At 38.5% G+C, this 11,731-nt stretch overlaps 2 protein-coding genes across 3 annotated transcripts in view; one reads left to right on the top strand and one right to left on the bottom strand.

Moving 5' to 3' along the window:
- The window catches only part of rnd2 (Rho family GTPase 2), a 31,439-nt gene extending 29,547 nt beyond the window's left edge, over window positions 1-1,892 (bottom strand). Inside the window, exons 1-2 of one of the 2 annotated variants that reach the window (XM_017429437.3) lie at window positions 1,514-1,892; window positions 1,226-1,313 (exon numbers count right to left, since the gene is read on the bottom strand). In XM_017429437.3, coding sequence (XP_017284926.3) covers window positions 1,226-1,313; window positions 1,514-1,615 — 190 coding nt within the window. In that variant the 5' untranslated portion in view covers window positions 1,616-1,892. The remainder of the gene's footprint in view (window positions 1-1,225; window positions 1,314-1,513) is intronic. The other variant, XM_017429438.3, reaches the window with a different exon arrangement.
- Window positions 1,893-4,042: 2,150 nt separating this feature from the next.
- On the top strand, window positions 4,043-11,731 carry LOC108243779 (progranulin). The gene is made up of 11 exons (XM_017429449.3): window positions 4,043-4,191; window positions 4,689-4,829; window positions 5,777-5,914; window positions 5,999-6,127; window positions 7,106-7,187; window positions 7,277-7,383; window positions 7,477-7,630; window positions 9,211-9,308; window positions 9,401-9,643; window positions 9,761-10,003; window positions 11,022-11,731. Exons 2-11 carry the CDS (start codon window positions 4,689-4,691, stop codon window positions 11,163-11,165), a joined length of 1,479 nt encoding a protein of 492 aa, XP_017284938.1. The 5' UTR covers window positions 4,043-4,191; the 3' UTR covers window positions 11,166-11,731.

The following is an 11,731-nucleotide window of genomic DNA, read 5'->3' as shown; positions in this document are numbered from 1 at the left end:
CCCCCCCCCCAGCAGGGTGGCCTGACCCTGAGCCAGAGCATGGGAAGAGTCAGCCACACACAGAGGACTGAACGGGAAGGAATGCAAACACAAGACACCCAGAAGCACGGCTGGCACCACAGTGCCTCCCCTAAGACAACAATCATAAATATCAGACTAAAGAGGGGGGGAACATGTGAAGGTGGCTGGGTCAAAACTGTTTGTCAGTGAGACGACCGGCCTAAAAGTTGCACATGAAGAACGAAGGCAGTTCTCTCCCAGTGGCAGTTTGGAACGAGCAGCGTGGTTCTGAGGGGACTGATTTAACGCCAGCAGCTTCTAAGAAAAGGTGCACAGAGAGGCAGGTAAACTCACTGCTACCCTTCCAGCTCATGAAAAGTGAATCAGTTAAAATCAATATAGTCTAATATATATCTGCACCTCTTTAGGGTAAACAATAATTGATAAAAGAAATGATTTCTTTATTTTACAAAGAAATGCTGAAATAATGCACACAGGATTGTTGGTATAGTTAAAGTGATTATTAATCCTTGCATTACAGTCAGGTTTTAAAGTAACTTTGTAACCTTAGTTAGTATCTCAGGTGCCTTTAAGCTTTTCAGCCTATTTAAAAGGGAACAAACAGCCTTTGGATAGTTTGGTTTGGTTCTGTCCACCACACTGAACATGGAGCAGAGAAGGCAAAGCCAAGATCTGCCCGAGGAGCTCAGAGAGAAGAATATAGAGATCCATGGTAAATGTAAAGACTACGAGACCGTCTCCGAGCAGCTTTGTGTTCCTCTGACTGCAGCTGACAACATTATTGAAAGGTTTAAGGTTTGCGGAACCGTAGCCAACTTTCCAGGACACGGACACAAGAGGAAACGCAGCCCCAGGTTGATCAGTTGGAGACTGCAGCTGGAAGTAAACGAGCCAAAGAAAGCATCCAAAACCATTCAAAGCTGACCTCTACGGTCAAGGTACATCACTGTTTGAGCTCATGATTCATCACATTTTAAATCAGAATGGAAGAAGACCCAGGAGGGAAACACTATTGGCAAAAAAACACACACACAAAAAAAAAACTGGCAGGAATTTGCCAAAATGCAAACAAGCCTCAAAGTTTCTGGAATTGATTAAACAAAACTGGAGCTTTTTTCTTGGCTTCAGTCACATCAAATGTATTTTTTCCCCTTGGGGTTTTTTTATAATAGGATACCAACAAATGTATGTGTAACTGTCTTACCTGAGGTGTCCCACATATTCAGCTCAATCCGGTGTTTGTCTATCTCAAAGCTGGCTGTGTAGTTTTCAAACACTGTAGGCACATAGTTCTGAAAACAGAAGATTTGTTCGAGTTAGGAGGACCATAATAAGCATATATAAAATATATTTGATCACAGTCAGCCTGTCTGAAGGAGTTCCTCCTTCAGACAGGCAGGTGGATCCAACCTGCTGAACTCCAGCTGTTCTCTTCCCACATCTCAGTGACCTAAACTCCGCAGAAAAGTTGAGACTTTTTGGAGAAACCTACCTCCGGATAGCAGTCCTTGGCGAAAACGTGCAGGAGCGCCGTTTTCCCACACTGCGTGTCCCCGACCACCACGATCTTACAGCGGCTGCCCAGGGCGTCCATGGTTGCTGTTATTCCGTCACACGTGCTGGATTCTTTACGCGGGGAACAACTGCATCCAACATCCGATATGACGCGCGGAGGAATCGAACAGTGAGAATAAAAATAATTAAAAAGTGACGCAGCTGACCCGCAGCACCGGTGCGCTTTTTGCTCCAAGGCGCGCAGCTCCGTCCCCGGTTCCGTCTCTGGTTCCGTCTCTGGTTCCGTCCCTGGTTCCTCCTGACAGACTGACTGACTGAACGACGCGCTCAGCCTCCTCTGGAACTCCACTGCTTTCATTCCTGACCACGCCTTCCTTTTTTTTCCACGCGTGACACACATCAGGGTGAGACTACAACAAACCAGTAACGCGTCTTAATGCGCGTCAAACCGACACATTCCCAAGCCATTGCAGATATTTAAACTGTTTAACACTACATTTCACAAACTCACAATAAACCTAATTATCAAATGATTATATAGGGGGTTTATCTCTGCAGGATGTTTAGTGTTTAAAGTGTTTAACTTGCTTAGATACCAACAACAAATGTCGCTTTTATATCAAATGTTTTGTCCTGTAATTGTTCTAACAACTCATATTTGTGGTTTAAATATGTGACTAATATGGAAGTTTTCATTCCTAATTCTAAAAAGGACTGCATTAGGAGAGGTAACTTTTTATCTTTTATAAATAAAGACAATAAAAGTTAATTTTATGACCTTTTTCAAAGCGAATGTCTTGAACTTGAATAAAGCTTTATTAAACCAAAGCAGGTTTTAAAGGTTACAGCTGATTTTTATTTAAAAGCCAGAGCATTTTTCTGAATGAGACACCCCGTCTGTGACGCGGCACCACGTGACCGTCCAGGTGAGTCCTTCTGTTTTCAGGCTGATAGCGCCCTCCTGTGGACACAAACTGTGTCGCATCAGGAAAATGAAACCACGAAGACTTTTTATTAGTATCTCTAATCAGTAACAACATCAAAAACTGATTGTTGAATAATTTATGACTTTAACGTTTTGTACGTAGTTAATAATTAGCTCTTATTTAAGTAGACATTAAACTGTTAATCATTTATAGACATTTTACTCACTGATATTCACATTCAGGTAACAGATTATAGTGTAAATACAGATCTGTCAGTATTGAATATGTTGTCACATATTAATAAAGAATTTATTTCTGTTCCTTGTTGTCATCAACCTCTTATTCATTTTTTAAAAAGCAGCTCACTGTAAAAACAAACTGTTGAAGTTTAACCAGTAAAACAGGTTTAATAATTTGCATTTATTGCATTTGTGGAGATTATAACCAATACCTGTGAGTTAAAATGACTTCAATACAACATCTAAATCACACTAAAGTAAATTAGTTCAATTCAACCAACTTCTAAATTTTTAATTTCTCAAATAGTCAAAATATAACAAATATTTATTTTGGTTTTTTTACCGTTAAATCAGATAAATTATTCCTAATTATTTGCACATCTAACTTCTCAAAAAATGGCCAAGTCTTTACAGTTTTGGCATTAATTTATTTAAATAAATTAAATCAATTTTACCTTGTTTATATGGTGTCGCTCAGATATGTCATTTAAATGCAAACCAGTTTTTTATGTAATTTGTCAAATTATAGCTAGTTTGCTTAAATATCTAATTAAAACGTTTTAATAATTATAATAGCTAATTATTATAGCTGACTGATTGCAGGGCATTTTGACATTTATCCACATTTCTGTCAAAAGAAATTACGTCACAGGAAAAGTTTATAGAATAAAACTCGGTATAAGCTGGTTAGACATGAAAAAAACTAAACTAGAGCACGAAACAAGTCAAACAGCTGCAAAGATGTGCAGAAAGGGACCAAAACAAAAAGTCTTCTGATCAGAAGAGGAAGAAAAACTCCCTGAATGACTCTGGACTTTCGAGCTTTTTGAAAAGAAGGAACTAAAAACGAGGAACAGCTGCAAGAGAGGTTCTGCAAGAAATCCTAACTTTCTTTCTACAAACTGTTCAGTAAAGAAAAAAAGGAAGAAGATCAACTATATCTGCTGGCATTCATGTGGATGAGACTCACAGAACTGGATCAGGTTAGTTTTTAGAGGAAGTGTTTGTAAATCATAGAAAAAAGGGCTACAATGTGACACACTGGACTCTGTTTGTGCACAAAATATCAGGAAGGGAAACTAAAGATCCATTTTTTTAACCTTATAACTAGAACCTCCACAACTTCCCAACTTCCCTTAATTCTCTCATACAGAAACACACATTTTCAGCTAAATCTTAGAAGTTCAGATGTTGTTTCATGCAGGAAGCAGGCGGATTGAAGATACCTGGAATATCTGAGATGTTTATTCTAATTAAGGAGAATTATGGATCCCTGCAGGTGGAAACCCAGTGCACATGGAGGGGGAAGGATCACCACAGGAAGAAGGTCCCTGAAATGTTGATTTTGACTCTGAAGGTCTGAATGGTCCTCCCCCAGGTTGAGCACCTCCCCCCGGCTCTGGAGGAGGTGCTCAGGATCCTGCAGCGACTTTTTAGAGAAGTTATTTCCTTCTGTCAGCTCACAGCAGCACCTCGTGTCTTTAACAAAGGTAAGACAAATATCAGCCTCCAACTTTTAGCTTTGGGGTAATAAAATGTTTGAAAAGAAGCAACGAAACTTGCAAAATTTATGATTCTGACAATTACAAGAAGTTTGTTTCCGCCTTCCTGCTCTCTTTGTTTTTATTATTTTCCGCTTGCTCTTTTTCGGTGTAAATATTTATTTTTCTTTATGTAAAGTATCCAGAGTGGGTTTTTTAAAATGTGAGGTTTAATGAAAGTGAAAGGGTTCGTTTTTCTCATCTCCTGTCGTGACTGACCTTCTGTTTTCTTGGAAAATAAAGAAAAAGAAGTGCTAAAACTTCAAGGAAACGTCGTCACAATAAGCAGTGAGTTTCAGACAAACTGTATTTGTGTTTTTTTTACCCGAGCATTCAAGAGAACAGCTTCACTTTAGTTCAACAACCAGCAGGTCGAGAAAAGCTGAAGATGGAGATTTTACGCAGGAAGTTTCACTTTCCCTTCCGACCCCCCTTTCTGCACGCAGATGCAGAGCTGGGCTGTGGTGTGTTGGGTTCTCGTGGTTCTGGTCGGAGCAGATGAGTGTCCAGATGGAGGCAGATGTCAGGAGGGTGGAACCTGCTGCAGCAGCCCGGCTGATGGCTTCAGATGCTGCCCGTTCGATCAGGTGGATGTGGCTCCACAACACACTCTTCCCACTTTTACTTAATTTAAAGTTCTCTTCATTTCCGGTGTGTGACAACCATTCTGTGTAGCACTAGTTCATTATTACAAATAACATAAAAAGCTACACTTTATAAAACCAAAACACTGCAGGAAAACAGGTGAATTTAGTAGATTTTGTGGTGAGAAACACACAGTTCTGGTTTACTTGAGGCTAACATCTGGTTTGGTGGTCTTTCATTAAGTTTCATCAGGTTTTAGGAGTGAATTTGTGCCATTTCAGACAGAAAAATTGCACTTTTTTTAGTTTCTGTTTGTGCATTAAATGATGAATAGTTTTGTTTTTATACTAATGATAAATGTGCTTTGGTTTAGACAATCTTTTAGTTACAGTTTGTTTAAACTTGGACCACTGGAATCCTTTTAAAAAAATCTGATTTAAGATGAAATGGCTTCAAACATGTTCAAAAATGCTAAAATCCAACCCTAACAGTGAACACGGAGGCAAATCTAACTCAAGCTAACACAACTAAACCGAAAAAGAAAATTTCTCCCCAACAGTTTTATAAAGCACCTTTCTGTTGGTTATTTGATTCTACACATGTTGCCAAATTAAATATGCTGCTAAATCTTAATATTTAGACTAACCCTAAACAATTAATCTATAAAAAGCAATAAGCATTAGCCTGTCACAGAGAGGCTTTGCACAAGTTTTGGTGTATTAAGCTAAATGTACTTTAAGAGTAAATAATTTAACAGGTTGTATTAAAACATTTTCATATAATTGCAGTACACCATAATGTAACCTGTCCAGCAAAAGTGGAGGTGCTACCATTCCTATTATACTTTATTATGTGCTCGAAACTGTAATTAATTCTATTTATCCTGATCGGCACCATTTACTGTTTAATAAACCAGATGAAGTGTCTCATTCAGCTCCTGTGTCCTCAGGCTGAATGCTGTGAGGATCATGTCCACTGCTGTCCAGCGGACACATCCTGTCATACGGCTACGTCCAGCTGCGTGAACGCCACTGTGTCCATCCCGTGGGCGGAAAGGGTCTCTGCTGAACGGCCCTCAGTCTCCAAAGTATGACCGGCATCCTTTATTTTCCCTTTTTATGAACCCATTTTATGTATTCTGAGTGGTGTTTCTTATCCACCGTCCCTGCAGTCCTTCAGGATGATCAGGTCCTCCATGGACGAGGACAGTGAGAACGCCTGTCCTGATCTGTCCCGATGCCCTGCCGAGTTTTCCTGCCTGAAGGCCTTGACTAAGTTTGGCTGCTGTCCCGTTGCAAAGGTATTTAAATCAGCATAGCTGGAGTTTTTTCAGTAAAGTAAAGAGGAAACAGTCACAGAGATCTGATTGTTGTTGTTTTTACATTAATCAAAACTAGTTTTATTTATATGTACAACTGTAAACCAAGATTTTACACAGTCCTTTTGTTTGGCAATAAAACAATGATTTATTTATTTATTTTGTATCTAAATCACTCAATTATTACATTATTACAAAAAGTGGATTTTTAAACTAACTTTGGGGTTCTGAAACCAGATTATGTCTCCACCGTAGGACACTTCAGTGCTTGTTTTTCATAGATCTAATAACATAATTTCCATTTTCTTCTCTAAAGTGTGAATCTTCACAAATTCATTCTAAGTTTCCTGGAATTTTACAAATCATCTTGTTATGCAGACCTCGACCAACACAAAAACAAATGTATCCACCCAAAGTCGTCATTTCTTTTCCTCTGTCAGTTCATGTAGTTTTACCTTCTTTGATTTAAAAAAAAAAGACTGCAGCCACTCAGCTCTTGCTCTGGTGAGATCACAATCATGCAAAGCAAATGTTAGTTTTCCCAAACCGTTTTCACTTCCTGTAACAAAGCAGTTTCACTTCGCTGAAGATAAACTTTCAGTGCTGTAAAGTCTGTGGTTAAAAATATCCTGTAAAAGCTTCAGTTCTGTTTGCACTGAACCCTGACAGTTAGCGGTTGCGTATTTTACAGTTCTGCATTTTTGTTGACTACGTCGGTTAGTGGAACTTCCAGTGAGTGCATCTGCAGGTTGCGTTTAGTTTGCTGTCTGTTGTTTGGGTTCAAAACAAAACACCCATATTTTTTTTATCTGCAGTCATTTCTCACAGATAAAGAACTAAAAATATAAATAAATCCAGGCAGTATGATGTGAGAGAGAAAAAACTAAAAGTGAAAGCAGTTTGCGGTTCTGCTTGTAGTTGACAACTTGAAATATCCTGATATTTTCGACCTCCAAACAGGGAATCTCCTGCTCTGACGGCATTCACTGCTGCCCTGAGGGCCACCAGTGCAGCATCGACAGCCGCTCCTGCGTCAAAAAAGGTTGAATTCCCTGTTATTTCAATGCTATGCTGCCTTAACTTGAACAAACCAGTTTTAAAACTTTTGTCCCCTCTGTTTTTTTTGTTAAGAATTCGAGAGTACAGTTTTGTGCAACGACGGAGTGTCTGAGTGTCCGAATGGGATGACCTGTTGTGAAACTGCAGACGGGAAGTGGGGATGCTGCCCAATGCCAAAGGTGCACAATGATTAATGTTTCTTTTCTAATATGAATTTTCGCGTCCCGTCTTATTGCTTTGAGCCACTTAACACGTCTCTGTTTTCTGAGCAGGCTGTGTGCTGCGATGATAAGGAACATTGCTGCGCTGAAGGGACAACATGTGACACCAAAAACATGAAATGCATTTCCACATCGACCAAAGAACAGCTACCGATGTGGGCCAAGTTCCCTGCCAGGCGGAGAGCAGACTGGGAGAGGCAGAAAGGTCAGTAAATCTTTAAAATGCCAAACATGCTTCCAAATTTAAAAAAACTAGTCTGGTCTGTTTTGTTTTATCAGCTCAAAATTCATGCCAGAGCAGGTGATGATACTGAAGCAGGAAAATCCCCTGGAATCATTACAGCCAATCCGCTGGCTTCCTTTAAAAACGAAGCGATTGTGTCATCTGTTGCTAAGGCAGATGAATCGGAATTGGGCATGGAAATATTCAGACAAAAACACGTAAAGATAAAAAGGGAAACTGACAATAAAATGTCACAATGAATCGGAATGATTGTTTCTTCGTCAAACATAACTATTAAAATTGGTTTTAATGCTTTTACCATTAATTCTGTGTCTAGTTTTGTTTTAGTAACAATAATACTGGTGACAGGGTAGTCCATATAGTCTGCTCCACTTTCAGACTCAAACCAGATTAGAACTACAGTGCCCACTAATGTGGTTCCAAAACACATCTGACTCCAACAATGTCCCTTTTTTTAAATGTCAACTTCTCTTATAAAGGTCCATAAGGTTTCTGTCAGTGATCATTGTGGTTAGTTGAGCTTGATTTACTTTTTATGGTTAGCAGGATTGTTTTCTTCAGAAAAACAGCTGCATTTCACAGACCAGCAGCTGTCATCGCAGTTTGTTTGATCAGAAGCAGTCCATTGTCTCGGTACACTACCAACAGATTCAGTTTGCTTGGTTGTTAAACTCTGCTGAAGTGATTAAAGCGTAATCCTTCTAAAAATATCAGTGATGGTGATAAATGTCAGAGTGTCACGAGTCTGAAACTGTGCCGAGAACTGATGAGCATAAAGGTCACAACTGGATTCAAACAGTCAGACTTTGTGACATTTCTAGTTTTGTTAATGTGGTCGTCCTGGAAAAAAAATACTCCCGCCATAAAGAAAATGTTTTATCTTTAGAATAGTTTGCATTGATTTGCAAGATTACATGTGTACAATCTCAGGTGCATAAGCTAAAAGCTGAAATGTAGCTAAACTAACCAAAATGAGCAAAATATGTTAAAGCAAAAGTCGTTAAAATTGGCAAATTGTTAGCTAAAAGTAGGAAAATATTAGCTAAAAGTAACAGAATGGTTGCTAAAAGTAGCAGAACAGTAGCTAAAAAAAATTGAAAGTACCGAAGAGGATAAAACCAGACCAAGTATGTTGAAGCAGATTTCAAACAGATCAATGTTTTTGAAAACATTGTAGACTTATATATTTTTATGGGACATTATATTTTAAATAAAGCTAAATATTTTGAAAAATATAAAAGATAACATAAAAGTCAAAGTCAAAACACACTATACTCTTGTAACCATTCATGTGACCAAACGTTCAGCTCCATTGGAAATAAAGTATGCAGAAGTAGTTTGCAAAAACAATGCAGAAGGAAGAATAAACTGGAAAAACAACAGTGTGAACTCGGACTCAGCTTTTGCATTGTTAGAGCAGATGAGACAAACGTGACACATGCTGGCACCATCTTCTGATTAAAAGGTGGAACAAAAAGAAAAAAAACAAAAGGAACAAGTTAATCAATTTGGTAATAATTATTGTTTCATTCTTTATCCAGGTAATGATGTCCCATGTAATGAAACGGCAGCCTGTCCTGATGGCTATACCTGTTGTAAAACCAAAGATGGAGGTTGGGGCTGCTGTCATCATAAGGAGGTAATTTTGTCTTTAACATTTCCCAGTTTTTAAATGTAAACTTTAAAAATATAAAAACGTATTTTTACACCATTCCAACCGTGTTATTCCAGGCCGTTTGTTGTAAAGACTTCGAACACTGCTGTCCAAAAGGTACAACATGCAACCTGCCTAAAAAATCTTGTGATGACGACTTGGGTTCTGTTCCTTGGGTTGAGAAGGTACCCACGATCCCCAGAAAGGATGTTCAGCTACAGGTGAAGGATGTCCCATGTGATGGCACCACCGGCTGTCCTGATGGCACCACCTGCTGTAAAACCCAACAGGGTGGTTGGGCTTGTTGTCCTCTGACTGAGGTAACATAATGATAATTGTATTTTGGGAAATCTTTTAGCAAATTAAGAAGAAACAACAAGTTTATTGATATTTAGATGTTGGGGGATAACCCAAATGTCTGATCCTTTCTTCTTCAGGCTGTATGTTGTGAAGACCACTTACACTGCTGTCCAAAAGGTCAGAAATGTAACCTGGCTGCACAGACATGTGATGATGGACTACTGTCTGTTCCCTTGGCCAAGAAGATTCCCTCAATTCCCAGAAAGGATGTTCAGCTACAGGTGAAGGATGTCCCATGTGATCCAACCCACGCATGTCCTGATGGCAACACCTGCTGTAAAAACACAGCAGATATCTGGGCTTGTTGTCCTCTGCCAGAGGTAACATATTGTTGGCTTTTCTCGGGTTTTGTTTGTTTTTAGGTGTTTCTTATGATGTCTTTTTTTATATGGAAAAAAATCTAAGAAATAATATTTGAGCCAAGTTATTAGGCTTCACCTTGTTTTAAACTTGTCTGAACATTTTTTTTCTTTTGTTTTTGTTTTTTTTAAGCTGAGGTTTAGGACGCTGAATGTACAGTCTTGTAAATCTTGTAAATCTTCCAACTGAGCAAAAGACGTTTTTTTTATTGATGAAAACACATATAGCGCTCATTTAGACCTGAATATCCTCATTTAAGTTCAGCTCAAGTATTCTCTCCCATTTTTCAGTCACAATATTACAAATACAAAGGAGCATTAGGCCTGATATCCACTCCATTTTCCTCCATTTTCACCTTACTACATGTGACCAAAACATTTCTTGTGAGCCAGGGAAACAAATGGGACGGTCTGCATGTGAGTCTCAGTTGCTTTACTGAGCATCTCATGCAGCTTAAAGCTTGGAACTCCACACTGAATTTAAAAAATATCTTTGGATGAGAAGCAATATGTCAACCACAGAACAGAAGTACAGATGCTTTGTTAAGAGAAGCTAAATGTGACAAAAGGCTAGCTAACTGCTAAAAGTAGCAGAACGGTAGCTACAAACTAAAGGTAGAGCAAGCCCGCTCAAGCAGATTTTTTTTTTTTAAAAACAGTTTTCAAATGGAATTGAAGCAACTTGTATGTTTTTTTTTGCCATGGGCAAAATATTTGTGCATTCAAATATTTTTAAAAATATAAAGGTTACAAAACCCCTAGTCCCTGAATAAACTGAATGTTGTGAAATATGAATGGCTAAAGCACAAATAATTAGCCCTAAGGCAACAAAAAATCTTGATTTCTTGTTGCCAATGTTGAAAATATCTTTAAACAATGACACTGGGAAGCAAGATAGTGATTCAGTACATACAGGTGTAATTAAAAGTCAGTGTTTTTCCTGGATTTCCTGTAAAAAGTCCCTCTGTCCTCCCTGCAGGCGGTGTGCTGCAGCGACAGGATTCACTGCTGTCCCAAAGGCTACACCTGCACCGGCCAGGGCTCCTGTTTGCAGAACTCGAAGCTGAACTGGCACAACTGGAACCTGTTCTTCGCCGACAAGAAGAAAACTCAAACACTTTAAAAACATCGCTGTCTGGTATTTCTCAACGAAAGAAATAACCATTAAAAAAAATTATTTTTAAATCAACTTAAAATTCTTTGTTGTTAGAAAAATGAGGTAAATTGTGAAGGGATGTGCTCTGATTCTGAAATGCACTTAAAAGGATTTTGATTGTCTGTGATCTTGGAGTTAAAGTTTCCGTCTGTTTGCACTTAAATTTACATCTACTTTAGATTAGAATGAGGGTAAACTGTTTTGCACACATATTATTTTATTTAGTACTTGAAACTTTACTCCTTTTAAGAATACAACTGAAACACTCTGGGTAAAATAGCTTTTTCTGTTGTCACTGTTTGTGTTCATAAAGAACCCGTTTTTATTAATAATCAGCCGTTTTTCATAGAATCTATGATTTTAAGTACGACACACTGAGACTTCGTTCATATTCTACCTCATGTTGAATGAGCAGTGATGTCTGTTGTTTACCCGTGAAACATTTACTCATTTATAGAATCATAAACTTTGTATGAAGCCTGTAAATCAGATTGAGGTATAAAGTCTAATCATTAAACATTTGTTGATCTTAA

The sequence above is a fragment of the Kryptolebias marmoratus genome, linkage group LG12, assembly GCF_001649575.2.
Source record: "Kryptolebias marmoratus isolate JLee-2015 linkage group LG12, ASM164957v2, whole genome shotgun sequence".
NCBI lineage: Eukaryota > Metazoa > Chordata > Actinopteri > Cyprinodontiformes > Rivulidae > Kryptolebias > Kryptolebias marmoratus.
Note: the sequence above shows the minus strand (reverse complement) of the source record. Positions and strands in the feature narration are given on the sequence as shown.

Coding starts and splice junctions, on each gene's coding strand:
- LOC108243779 (XM_017429449.3), top strand. CDS start 4,689: ATGCAGAGCTGGGCTGTGGTGTGTTGGGTTCTCGTGGTTCTGGTCGGA. Junction 6,128..7,105: donor GCTGCTGTCCCGTTGCAAAG/GTATTTAAATCA, acceptor ACCTCCAAACAG/GGAATCTCCTGCTCTGACGG. Junction 9,644..9,760: donor CTTGTTGTCCTCTGACTGAG/GTAACATAATGA, acceptor TTTCTTCTTCAG/GCTGTATGTTGTGAAGACCA.